General features: G+C 41.6%; 1 protein-coding gene across 4 annotated transcripts in view; it reads right to left on the reverse strand.

Annotated features, from left to right (window-relative positions):
* The window catches only part of bun (TSC22 domain family member bunched), a 1041565-nt gene that overhangs the window by 898841 nt on the left and 128214 nt on the right, over positions 1–14510 (reverse strand). For 2 of the 4 annotated variants that reach the window (XM_070102295.1, XM_070102297.1), the window contains exon 2: positions 2781–2840. The exons of the other annotated variants lie outside the window; for them this stretch is intronic. In XM_070102295.1, coding sequence (XP_069958396.1) covers positions 2781–2840 — 60 coding nt within the window. The remainder of the gene's footprint in view (positions 1–2780; positions 2841–14510) is intronic. 4 annotated transcript variants of the gene reach the window in all.

The raw sequence follows: 14510 nt of genomic DNA on the forward strand, positions 1-14510 counted from the left end.
ACACAAGTTTCCTGTAGATACCTTCCTTTCTCATTACACTGTCAAATGCTCTAACCTTCAGAACACTAGCGACTTTACTTAATCTTATCTCCTCCTCCTCTTACCTCTTCACCTTTCCTATATTTTCATTGCCTTTCCTGTTTTTTGCCTAGATGCACTCTGTCCTACGACGTTTTGTCCCTCTGGGATTTGGTCCTACCCTCGTGGTCCATTAGCTTTCCTGCAGTGCTCCTCTTTTCTCTTGTTCTTTGACTACCTCCAATATTACTTCTACTACTATCTCTTCGCTAAGTCTCCACCCTCTGACTTTTTTTTTCACTACCACTGCTACCTTCTTATTGCCAAATCTACCATTGTTGCACTGATTTTTCTACTACTACTACTGCTTCTACTACTACTACTACTACTACTGCTTCTACTACTACTACTACTACTACTACTGCTTCTACTACTACTACTACTGCTTCTACTACTACTACTACTGCTTCTACTACTACTACTACTACTACTACTACTACTACTGCTAACTTCTTATTGCCAAATCAACCATTGTTGCACTGATTTTTCTACTACTGCTACTGCTTCTACTACTACTACTACTACTACTGCTTCTACTACTACTACTACTGCTTCTACTACTACTACTACTACTACTGCTTCTACTACTACTACTACTACTACCACTGCTACCTTCTTATTGCCAAATCTACCATTGTTGCACTGATTTTTCTACTACTGCTACTGCTTCTACTACTACTACTACTACTACTGCTTCTACTACTACTACTACTACTACTGCTTCTACTACTACTACTACTGCTTCTACTACTACTACTACTGCTTCTACTACTACTACTACTACCACTGCTACCTTCTTATTGCCAAATCTACCATTGTTGCACTGATTTTTCTACTACTGCTACTGCTTCTACTACTACTACTACTACTACTGCTTCTACTACTACTACTACTGCTTCTACTACTACTACTACTACTGCTTCTACTACTACTACTACTACTACCACTGCTACCTTCTTATTGCCAAATCTACCATTGTTGCACTGATTTTTCTACTACTACTACTGCTTCTACTACTACTACTACTACTACTACTACTGCTTCTACTACTACTACTGCTTCTACTACTACTACTACTACTGCTTCTACTACTACTACTACTGCTTCTACTACTACTACTACTACTACTGCTTCTACTACTACTACTACTACTACTACTACTGCTTCTACTACTACTACTACTACTGCTTCTACTACTACTACTACTGCTTCTACTACTACTACTACTACTGCTACCTTCTTATTGCGAAATCTACCATTGTTGCACTGATTTTTCTACTACTACTACTGCTTCTACTACTACTACTACTACTACTACTACTACTGCTTCTACTACTACTACTACTACTGCTTCTACTACTACTACTGCTTCTACTACTACTACTACTACTACCACTGCTACCTTCTTATTGCCAAATCTACCATTGTTGCACTGATTTTTCTACTACTGCTACTGCTTCTACTACTACTGCTTCTACTACTACTACTACTACTACTGCTTCTACTACTACTACTGCTTCTACTACTACTACTGCTTCTACTACTACTACTACTACTACTACTACCCTTATCTCTGCGCTTGTATGACCAGTTAATGGTCCTGGTCGGACCGAAACGTCGTCATAAGTTTCAATCTGTGTGGGTTATTTGTGTATTGTTCCAATCCTTAATACCAAGAACTTCTACTGTATCATTCGATAAATTCAGCAATTCTGTACAACAAACAGTGTCTTTCACATAGATTCCTACTCCTACGTGTGACCTATTAAGTCTGTCACATCGATACATATTACAGATTTTTTTTATCGTTATCTTACCGTCCAAAACATGACTCGTACATGTTTCTGTAAATGCTCCAAACATGACATTTTCTTGTGGCGAGCTCACCAATATAACTACATCATTTGTATTTGACTTCAAACCCTGGATGTTTGCAAAGACAGGAAGCAGGATTTACCATTTGAGATGTTTTGGTTTGGTGTGTGTTTTGTTAATACCAATGGTGATGTACTACCTGGCATGGCCCCTGGAGCACATACCCCTACTTTCTCCAGTAGTGATTATTCACTATGTGTTGTACATTCTACTCTGTCGAGTATATGACTGACTTGGCTTGTCCCACTGCCGTACCACTGCTATACTACCTGGAGTACTTTTCTGTTCGTCCCCTTTTTCGGGGTTTGCGCGTTTCCATTTTCGTCTAAAAAAGAATGCTGTTCATTTTTCACTCTCCTCCTTCGTCTGTAGCGTCGCGTTCCTTTCACTTAGTGGTCTGGACAGGTAAGGTCATAACATTCTCAGAGCTACCTGGAGGGTAATCCGGGGATCAACGCCCCCGCGGGCCGGTCCACGACCAGGCCTCCCAGTGGATCAGGGCCTCATCAACCAGGCTGTTACTGCTGGCCGCAGAGCTGCATTGAACCTTTGCATATCTCTGGATGGAAGTACCTGCATTCCTTTTGAAAGTGACACTTCACCTTCCTCGTGTAACTCATCCCACGTGATGGAATGTGACAGGGAAACACTGACAACTTCTGTTCACCTGACTATCACTCTCACCCCCTACATCACAGACCTCTCAACCCTTAGCATCTTAGCAAGCTCCTTGTTTCTTCCAATCTATTATCACTCATTCTCTTTTCTACCCTGTGTTATCGCTCTCTACTCTTATTGCATTTCCTCCCTAAATGTTTCTGCATTACCTTATTACTCTTTTACTTGTGGATGCAACTTCCTCTCCCTCTTCCTTCCTCTTCATCTTCCTTAAACGAAAAAAAAAGAATACAATTAAATTTAAAAAAAGAGGAAATACAAAAAAAAAAACAATAATTGGAAAGTACTCGGGTTTACGGTCAGAACGCGCGAGAGCGCACTCACAATACAGATGGTCAGTCATAACAAAGTCGTAATGTAGATAAAATATATGGGTGCTTTGATCCTTATTACATTTGTACACAGGAGAAAGTAGGAGCTTACGATGACGTTTCGGTCCGACTTGGACTTTGTAAATGGTCCAAGTCGGACCGAAACATCGTCGTAGGCTCCTACTTTCTATGTGTGCGGGTTATTTGTGTATTGTTCCAGTCACGGTATTGTGTCTTTTTTTTTTTTTTACTATAGTACTACCTTTGATAGGTTCGAGAGTTCTCGTATTCCCGCAGACAGGCTTGTCTGCTGCTATATGGAAGATAAGCAACCAAGCAGATAACTGATTCTGTCATTACTGATAACTCATTAAAACCTGAGGACTCCTATTATTTATGCTTCTTGATATGAAGCCAAGGATTCTATTAGCTTTATTGCGAACACTTATGCACTGTTGTCTTGGTTTCAGATTACTGCTAACCAGAACTCCTAAATCTTTTTCGCAATCCGTAATATTAAGATCCACATTATTTAGTTTATATGTGGCATGGTTATTGTCCTGTCCAACATTTAGAACTTTGCATTTGTCTATATTAAACTGCATCTGCCACTTCTCCGACCACTGCATCAGTCTATTCAAATCTTCCTGGAGTGCTCGAATGTCCTCGTCAGAATGAATTCGACGGCCTATTTTGGTGTCATCGGCAAACTTGCCGATGTCGCTCTTTATGCCCTCATCTATGTCGTTTATGTAGATTGTGAACAGCAGGGGGCCCAACACTGACCCCTGTGGAACACCGCTCGTGACGCTTCCCCACTCTGATTTCTCCCCATTTATGCAAACTCTCTGCTGCCTATTTGTCAACCATGCCTCTATCCAGGAAAAAATTTCTCCTCCTATTCCATGTGCTTTAATTTTCCTCAATAGTCTCTGATGTGGGACCCTGTCAAAAGCCTTACTGAAGTCCATATACACAATATCATATTCATTACCATGATCTACCTCCTCAAATACCTTAGTGAAAAAAGTTAATAAATTCGTAAGGCAGGAACGCCCCTTTGTAAAACCATGCTGAGATTCGTTGATTAATTTATGCTTTTCAAGGTGGCTACGAACTGCCTCGGCAATTATTGATTCCATAAATTTTCCCACTATGGAGGTTAGGCTTATTGGTCTATAGTTCGAAGCTATGGACCTGTCACCTGTTTTGAAAATAGGTATCACATTTGCCATTTTCCACTTATCTGGCACCATGCCAGTTTGTAGTGATATGTTGAAAAGATTAGCCAAAGGTGTGCTAAGCTCCTCTTTACATTCCTTTAGAACCCTTGCATACAGTTCATCAGGGCCTGGGGATTTGTTAGGTTTTAATTTATCTATTTGCCTAAGGACCATGTCACTTGTGACCCTAATAGTGCACAGTTTATTATCGTCCTGTTCTACATAATTTATCATTACTGGAATATCGCTGGTATCCTCCTGTGTAAAAACTGAGAGGAAGTATGTGTTAAAAATTCTACACATTCCCTTATCACTGTCAGTGAGCTGACCCGAGGAACTTTTGAGTGGGCCTATCTTGTCCCTGATCTTACTTCTGTATACCTGAAAGAATCCTTTTGGGTTAGTCTTCGATTCTCTTGCAACTTTAACCTCATAATCTCTTTTTGCTTTTCTAATTCCCTTTTTTATTTCTCTCTTTAACTGAATATATCGATTTCTCAATTGCCCCTCTCCTCTTTTGATTTGCCTATATATGCCTCTCTTTTGACCAATCAGATATTTTAATCTATTGTTCATCCATTTAGGATCATTTTTGTTTGATCTGATTTCCCTATTTGGAACATAATTTGACTGAGCAGCTAGAACTATGCCCTGGAAAGCATCATATCGGCAACCATCACCACCTACCTGACCCTTAGTCAGGTCATTCCAGTTCAGCCCACCTAAGTAATTTTTCAGTCCTATGAAATCAGCCAAGCGAAAGTTAGGGACGGAGACTTGATTGCCATTATTAGGGGAATTCCATGATATATTAAAACTGAGTGATTTGTGATCACTTTCCCCAAGCTCATCATTAACCTCAAGATTATTAATTAGTGTTTCCCTACTGGCAAGAACCAAGTCAAGGAGGTTATTTCCCCTAGTTGGCTCTGTCACAAACTGTTTTAAAAAACAATCCTGGATCGTATCAAGAAAGTCACCTGACTCTAAATTTCCTGTCAAATTGCTCCAGTCAATCTGTCTATAGTTGAAATCTCCCATTAGCACAACATTTTCGTATGTAGATGCCTTACGAATTTCGTCCCATAGAAGTTTACTGCACTCCCTATCAAGATTTGGGGCCCTGTAAATCACACCCAAAATTAGTTTTTCTCGGCCCTCGAGAAGCTGTAACCAAACAGATTCAGTGGCTGACGCTTCTAATTTAATATCTTGTCTAACACAACAATTTAAATTGTCTCTGACATACATCGCTACTCCACCACCTTTCCTGTTGACCCTGTCAGTGTGGAATAATTTATAGCCTTGTATGTGACATTCAGAGGGCATCTCTCTATCTTTCAGATTAAGCCAGGTCTCTGTTATAGCAATAATATCTATGTTTCCTGCACTTGCAATTAATCTTAGCTCATCTATCTTATTTCTTACACTCCTGCTATTAGTATAGTAAACCTTAAGGGAGCTAGTCCCTTGCTGCCCTCTGCTGTCCCCCTTTGTTTGCTGACCTGATCTATTGTCTTTATTTATAACTTCATGCTGAATGCCTTTTATACATTTACTGTTTCCAACCCAAGTGTTGCAACCTGCTTGTTTCCCACACACACCCATACCTCTATCTTCCTTCAGTTTAAAATCATAGGCATTTCACCAAAGGATGTTTACAATACGGTAGGTGGTTATGATCGAGGATAACTGTCATCAGATCCTACGAATTTTTAATTAACAGAGGCATCCATTAAAGACACAGTTGTTATAAACCAAGTCTTTCAGTGGACGATAGAAAACAAGATAATATCAAATGAGGACAAATTTCAGTTGCTCCGTAATGAAAAAAATAAGGAACTTACAACTGGAACGGAGAATACAACAAGCTGGAACCACCTGATTGAGCAAGAGATTAACGTGAAGGACTTGGTAGTGAAAATATCGCAAGATCTGACTTTCAAGGATCACAACTGTGTAATTATCACAACCACAAGGAAAATGAGTCTATAACTAGAACCTTCAAAAGATGCCAAGCCAATAATGATGCTCTTAAGAGTCACTTATCTTTAAAATGGAATACTGTTTTATTCCAACAGCCCCTTTTAAACCAGGTGAAATTACATATCCGAAAAATGTACGGAGAACCTTCACTGTCCACATAAACTCAAGCAAAGCATCTAAATTATTGGGAATGCTTGAAGTCCCTTGAATTATTCTCCATGGAATGTAAGGAAGATAGACAAAATCTATACCTGGTGAATTGTAGAGGGACTGGTCCCAAATCTGCACACACAAATCAATGCCTACGAAAGCAAGAGACATGACAGACGGTGCAAAATACCTCAATGAAAAGCAAAGGTGTTATGAATACATAAAGGGGATTATCAACCCTAGGCAATCTTCAAGAGGGATCTTAATAAGCTTCTCAAGTCAATTCGTGATCAGCCGGGGGGTGTGGTGCACACGCTGGACTGCGTGTGGATAGTGCCAATATCCTGACTGACAGGCATTTGGGAGGCCTGGTCACTTGGCCCCGGTAGCGGTGACCACAAGGCAGACAAAGTTTTGGAATTAAGTATCCTTGGCCAGTGATATGACGCTTTAGAGACCCTCGTAAGCTCAACAATAATAGATCCCTAGCAGTTGGTCATCTGTAATAATAATATTAATGATAATAATAATTATTATTATTATTTCTACGAGTACATGTACAAGGTATACAAGCCTTGCTGACATTAATGACATACTAGTATACAGAGCCCCTTGTTATGCAGAGCATTTAGAGTCAATTTTGTCTCAGGATGTGACCCACAACAGTCGATTAACACCCAGGTACTTATTTTATTGATAGGTGAACATGGACAGCAGGTGTCTTAAGGAAACACATCCTAATGTTTCCTGCCGTACCGGAGATCGACCCCCGAACCTCAGAGTGTGAGCTGAATGAACTAGAAATCGAGCTACGGGACACCTTGACCTTAATGAGTTGCATCCTGGGGAAGTTTCCAAATAAAAGACCCAGCAGAAATAAGCTAGATTGCTTGTTATCCTGGGTTATTCTCCAGGGTCAATAATTAATCCGAACATTTTCATAGTTGCATGAGAGCAGAGGTGCGTCGTCTCCTCCAGGAATCCCCGAAGCCGCAGTTTATAATTTAAATTCAGATTCCTTAAAGTTTGTACATAGCATTATATTTTACCACACACTAATAACAAAATTAAATGATTGAGACAAGAATAATCCTCCTCCGCCTTAAAAACTATAGATACCCTAAGTATTAATACTATATAATTCGCTAAATAAAACAATAACTGCACTAGCCTATACAAGTTTGCCTTCCAAACATAACCATTTTCTCTGTCGAATTACATTTTCTTTGACCACTACCTCAGGCAGTAACTTAAGCATTTTAGCTTTAATGAAGATTATTTTTCACCTGTTGGTCCTAAGTTTATTCAGGTATACACAGTTACAATGGTAACATACATAGCAGCATATGTGTAGAGAACCTAGGATAACCCATAAAAGTTAGTGACTTATTTCCACTGGGGTCCTTGTGATAATTATTATTTTTATTTAAAAATTAAAAACAAGTATCTTAACTATGCAAAAGCAGTTGCAATAAAAGAAGAAGCCTTGTAAGAGATTATTTTAAGTGAAATGTATGTAGTAAAACCACTGGGAGGTATTGACATTATTTAGTTCTTGTACAGAGAACTGAAAAAAGCTCTATCGCCTTATTTTAAGCCCCTTAATGTTAATAACCTAATACGCCAAACAGTGACTGATTTCCTTCGTAGTCATTAGGACCTCACTTAGAATGCGACCCTCAAAAGTTGACTAAGCTAGTTGCTACTAGGTAATATAGTGCACATACAATTAATAACAAGATAAATCATACCTCGTATTTACTTTGTCTACGTTTGTCATAAATGCTGTGCAGCCTCTGGGCTTTCTAATTACTGTATATTTTGTGCAGTAATTTATAAACAACTGAATATGAATTAGTCTAATTAGTAACATGGGGAACAAAGAAATCTTTAGAAGTGTTCTAAGTTCTTACGAACACCGGTATATTAATGAGGCACCGTTAAACCTGTCAAGATCATTCAGTGCAAAAAAAAAAAAAAAAAAATACGAGATAAGAGGCACAATACCGTGACTGGAACAATACACAAATAACCCGCACATAGAAGAATGAAACTTATGATGTCGTTTCGTATCCCGCTGCTCGATCGCTAACACACTGAGGTCCGGGAATTGATCCCCGGCTCGGCTGGAAAACATTAGGACGTGTTTCCTTAAGATACCTGCTGTCCAATTTTCACCCATTAGTAAAAGGGTACCTGGGTGTTAGTGGACTGGTGTGGGTCGCATCCTGGGACAAAAGTGACCTAATTTGCGGGAAATGCTCAGCATAACAAGTGACTTTTTATATAATAGTATGTTATTGATGTCAGCTATGGTCTGTATACCTTGTACATGTACTTGAAGAAATAAAGTTTATTATTATTATTATTATTTGGATTAGTTAATGGTCCAAGTCAGAGCGAAACGTCGTCACAAGTTTCGCTCTTCTATGTGCGAGTTATCTGTGTATCATACAGTGCCTGTGGGATACAATTTAGGTTGATCCAATGAAGAGGAGGGTAGCAGTATTCCTAAGAGCAAAAGTTCTTCTCCAGCATCAAGGTACAGTCCTTTAAAGGACTTTCAAGAACACTAAGAACTCAACAATCAATCGAACTGCCTGCTGAATTACTCTATATTAACCTTATCGTTGATGAGTTCGGACAGTTTTTCAATTTCCGGAGCCCAGTCTTGGGCCAGAAACCTATAAAACTACAGAATTAGTATCTTTATATCTATAAACCATCACAACCATCGTATAAATCTATGCAAGTCCCTGTGTGATTTAAGGATAATCTATTCCATAAAATGTCAAACTTAACAACCAACTTAACCATTCCGTCAGTTGTAGCTATGAAAGTGGCATATCAATATTAACCAGTAATTGGCTTAATGCATTTTTTTCGGTAATAGCTCAAAATAATTTGCACACGAAATCACAATATTTTCCATGGAAGAATTACCAAGCTTGCGTTTAAGAATATATATATTGCCTAAATCTACATTATTTTGAAAAAGAAAGAAAAAAAAACGTTGTGTAGTTGGTTTCTAAAAGTTATATTAATGTAATGCTTAAATACTTGGACATCATATTTACTTTAGCAGAGTTTTCTTGTAATAATGGTTGCCACACTCGCCCACAACATACCTGTAAAGATACAGAATTTACAATAAGTCACTTAACATAGAAAATCAAAGATTAGGCAAAAAAAAAAAAGTAAAATACAAAATCTCTTAAATGATAAGTTATACAAAGATCCCACTAATTATTGGCACTAGTTTGGCTTTACTGGATAAATAAGAAATACAGGAGTAATTTAAATGTATGTAATAAGATACAAAATATAGGTTAATGTGAAGACGTTTCATCCACCACTGACTTTTCTGCTGGAAAAAAAAGTATTCACAATGAAATGCCTTAACCCGAATTGTCTTATACAGTCGTACAATCCATCACAGACCACGGTACGGGTGGAGATGGAACTCGCGGCAAGCGAGTCGTAAAACTCCAGGCCACCGCGTAAGCCACTGCGCCAGCTGGCTACAATAAAATTTGCATTTGTGGTCACAGTGGGACCCATGCTAACCTCCCGAAAGTGATGGATGAATTTTATTATAGCCAGCTGCATCAGTGGCTTACGTGCTGGCCTGGAGTTTCACGACTCACTTGCCCTCCAGTTCAGTCCCCACCCTTACCGTGGTCTGTTTGCAATCGTGTCATTACTACTCCATCGCTGCATAATGTATGCACTGCTTATCAAAAACGAATGGAGTTTTGAGGAGGTGGATGGAGTAGACAGAAGGGAAGCAAGGGACTACATAGCAGAAACTCAATCACTGTATACACACAATCACTGTATAAATTTATATTCGGCATTACTTTCTGTAAAATCATTATTAGATTTCCTGATTATATATATTTTTTAGTTATATTCATGTGACTTTTTTCAGTTCCCGAGATAATGTAGGAAGACAGCAGATGAGGCAATCACTAGTTCCTCAGCCTAGAAGTTGTTGCTCAGTACCTTAGTCTTGCTTTAAAAAGACAGGTGAGTAAACACTAGGACATATTTATTAGCAAACGTTTCGGTCTTGGGACCTTGATGACTCTGAACATACGGAGATTAAAAAGACTGTGTACTCACCTAGTTGAGGTGGCGGGGGTCGAGTCCGAGCTCCTGGCCCCGCCTCTTCACTGATCGCTACTAGGTCACTCTCCCTGAGCCGTGAGCTTTATCATACCTCTGCTTAAAGCTATGTATGGATCCTACCTCCACTACATCGCTTCCCAAACTATTCCACTTACTGACTACTCTGTGGCTGAAGAAATACTTCCTAACATCCCTGTGATTCATCTGCGTCTTCAACTTCCAACTGTGTCCCCTTGTTACTGTGTCCAGTCTCTGGAACATCCTGTCTTTGTCCACCTTGTCAATTCCTCTCAGTATTTTGTATGTCGTTATCATGTCCCCCCTATCTCTCCTGTCCTCCAGTGTCGTCAGGTTGATTTCCCTTAACCTCTCCTCGTAGGACATACCTCTTAGCTCTGGGACTAGTCTTGTTACAAACCTTTGCACTTTCTCTAGTTTCTTTACGTGCTTGGCTAGGTGTGGGTTCCAAACTGGTGCCGCATACTCCAATATGGGCCTAACGTACACGGTGTACAGGGTCCTGAACGATTCCTTATTAAGATGTCGGAATGCTGTTCTGAGGTTTGCTAGGCGCCCATATGCTGCAGCAGTTATTTGGTTGATGTGCGCTTCAGGAGATGTGCCTGGTGTTATACTCACCCCAAGATCTTTTTCCTTGAGTGAGGTTTGTAGTCTCTGGCCCCCTAGACTGTACTCTGTCTGCGGTCTTCTTTGCCCTTCCCCAATCTTCATGACTTTGCACTTGGTGAGATTGAACTCCAGGAGCCAATTGCTGGACCAGGTCTGCAGCCTGTCCAGATCCCATTGTAGTTCTGCCTGGTCTTCGATCGAGTGAATTCTTCTCATCAACTTCACGTCATCTGCGAACAGGGACACCTCAGAGTCTATTCCTTCCGCCATGTCGTTCACAAATACCAGAAACAGCACTGGTCCTAGGACTGACCCCTGTGGGACCCCGCTGGTCACAGGTGCCACTTTGACACCTCGCCACGTACCATGACTCGCTGCTGTCTTCCTGACAAGTATTCCCTGATCCATTGTAGTGCCTTCCCTGTCATCCCTGCTTGGTCCTCCAGTTTTTGCACCAATCTCTTGTGTGAACTGTGTCAAACGCCTTCTTGCAGTCCAAGAATATGCAATCCACCCACCCCTCTCTCTCTTGTCTTACTGCTGTCACCATGTCATAGAACTCCAGTAGGTTTGTGACACAGGATTTCCCGTCCCTGAAACCATGTTGGCTGCTGTTGATGAGATCGTTCCTTTCTAGGTGTTCCACCACTCTTCTCCTGATAATCTTCTCCATGATTTTGCATACTATACATGTCAGTGACACTGGTCTGTAGTTTAATGCTTCATGTCTGTCTCCTTTTTTAAAGATTGGGACTACATTTGCTGTCTTCCATGCCTCAGGCAATCTCCCCGTTTCGATGGATGTATTGAATATTGTTGTTAGGGGTACACATAGCGCCTCGGCTCCCTCTCTCAATACCCATGGGGAGATGTTATCTGGCCCCATTGCCTTTGAGGTATCTAGCTCACTCAGAAGCCTCTTCACTTCTTCCTCGGTTGTGTGCAGTGTCCAGCACATGGTGGTGTGCCCCACCTCTCCGTCTTTCTGGAGCCCCTTCTGTCTCCTCTGTGAACACTTCTTTGAATCTCTTGTTGAGTGTGTGTGTGTGTGTGTTCACCTAGTTGTACTTGCGGGGGTCGATTCACAGCTCCTGGCTCCGCCTCTTCACCTGGCCGCTACCCGGACACTCTTCCCGCTCCGTGAGCTTTATCATACCTCTTCTTAAAGCTATGTATGGATCCTGCCTCCACGACATCACTACCCAGGCTATTCCATTTCCTGACAAGTTTGTGACTGAAGAAATACTTCCTAACATCCCTGTGAGTCATCTGAGTCCTCAGCTTCCAACTGTGACCCCTTGTTGCTGTGTCCCATCTCTGGAACATCTTTTCTCTGTCCACCTTGTCTATACCTCTCAGTATTTTATATGTCGTTATCATATCCCCCCTAACTCTCCTGTCTTCCAGTGTCGTCAGGTCGATTTCTCTCACCTCTCCTCGTAGGGCATACCCCTTAGCTCGGGGACAAGTCTTGTTGCAAACCTTTGCACTTTCTCCAGTTTCCTTACATGCTTGGCTAGGTGAGGGTTCCAAACTGGCGCTGCATATTCCAATATGGGCCTAACGTACACAGTGTACAGAGTCCTGAATGACTTCTTATTTAGATGTTGGAATGCTGTTCTTAGGTTTGCCAGGCGCCCGTATGCTTCAGCAGTTATTTGGTTTATTTGCGCCTCAGGAGATGTTCCCAGTGTTATATTCACACCAATATCCTTTTCCTTGAGTAAGGGTTGTAGACTCTGGCCCCTTAGACTGTACTCCGTCTGTGGTCTTCTTTGCCCTTCCCCAATCTTCATGACTTTGCACTTGGTGGGGTTGAACTTCAGGAGCCAGTTTCTGGACCAGGCCTGTAGCCTGTCCAGATCCCTCTGTAGTTCTGCTTGGTCTTCGTCCGATTGAATTCGCATTAACTTCACGTCATCTGCAACAGGGACACTTCGGAGTCTTCATTCCGTCATGTCGTTCACAAATACCAGAAACAGCACCGGTCCTAGGACTGATCCCTGTGGCACCCCGCTCGTTACCGGCGCCCACTGTGACACCTCGCCACGTACCATGACTCGCTGTCTTCCTGACAGGTATTCCCTGATCCACTGTAGTGACTTCCCTGTTATCCCTGCTTGTGTGTGTGTGTGTACTCACCTAATTGTGGTTGCAGGGATCGAGACCCAGCTCCTGGCCCCGCCTCTTCACTGAACGCTACTAGGTCTCCTTGCTCCATGAGTTTTATCATACCTCATCTTAAAGCTATGTATGGTTCCTGCCTCCACTATCTCACTTGCTAGATTATTCCACTTCCTGACTACTCTATGACTGAAGAAATACTTCCTAACATCCCTCTCACTCATCTGAGTCTTCAACTTCCAAGTGTGACCCCTTGTTTCCCATGTCTCCCCTAACTCTCCTGTCCTCCAGTGTCGTCAGGCCGATTTCCTTTAACCTTTCTTCATAGGACATTCCCCTTAGCTCTGGAACTAACCTTGTCGCAAACCTTTGCACTGTCTCTAATTCTTGACGTGCTTAATCAAGTGTGGGTTCCAAACAGGTGCTGCATACTACAGTATGGGCCTGACGTACAATGTGTACAGTGGCTTGAACGATGCCTTACTAAGGTATTGGAAAGATATTCTCAGGTTTGCCTGACGCCCATATGCTGCAGCAGTTATCTGGTTGATGTGGGCTTCCGGAGACGTGCTCAGTGTTATACTCACCCCAAGATCTTTCTCCTTGAGCGAGGTTTGCAGTCTTTGGCCACCTAGCCTATACTCTGTCTGCGGTCTTCTTTGCCCTTCTCCGATCTTCATGACTTTGCATTTGACAGGGTTAAATTCAAGAAGCCAGTTGATGGACCAGGTGTCCAGCCTGTCCAGGTCTCTTTGAAGTCCTGCCTGATCCTCATCTGATTTAATTCTCCTCATTAACTTCACATCTGCGAACAGGGACACTTCTGAGTCTATCCCTTCCATCATGTCATTCACATATACCAAAAATAGCACTGGTCCTAGGACTGACCCGTGGGACCCCGCTCGTGATACCTCATCGCGTACCATGACTCGTTGTTGCCTCCCTGTCAGGTATTCTCTGATCCACTGCTGTGCCCTTCCTGTTATATGCGCCTGATCCTCTAGCTTTTGCACTAATCTCTCGTGAGGAACTATGTCAAAGGCCTTCTTGCAGTCCAAGAAAATGCAATCAACCCACCCCTCTCTTTCGTGTCTTACTTCTGTTACTTTATCATAAAACTCCAGAAGGTTTGTGAAACAGGATTTGCCTTCCATGAATCCGTGCTGGTTGGCGTTTATACTCTTGTTCCGTTCCATGTGCTCCACCACTCTCCTCCTGATAAATTTTTCCATGACTTTGCATACCATACATGTCAGTGACACTGGTCTATAGTTTAGTGCCTCTTTTCTGTCTCCTTTTTAAAAATGGGAACTACATTTGCCGT

This window comes from Cherax quadricarinatus, chromosome 81 (genome assembly GCF_038502225.1).
Source record: "Cherax quadricarinatus isolate ZL_2023a chromosome 81, ASM3850222v1, whole genome shotgun sequence".
Taxonomy (NCBI): domain Eukaryota; kingdom Metazoa; phylum Arthropoda; class Malacostraca; order Decapoda; family Parastacidae; genus Cherax; species Cherax quadricarinatus.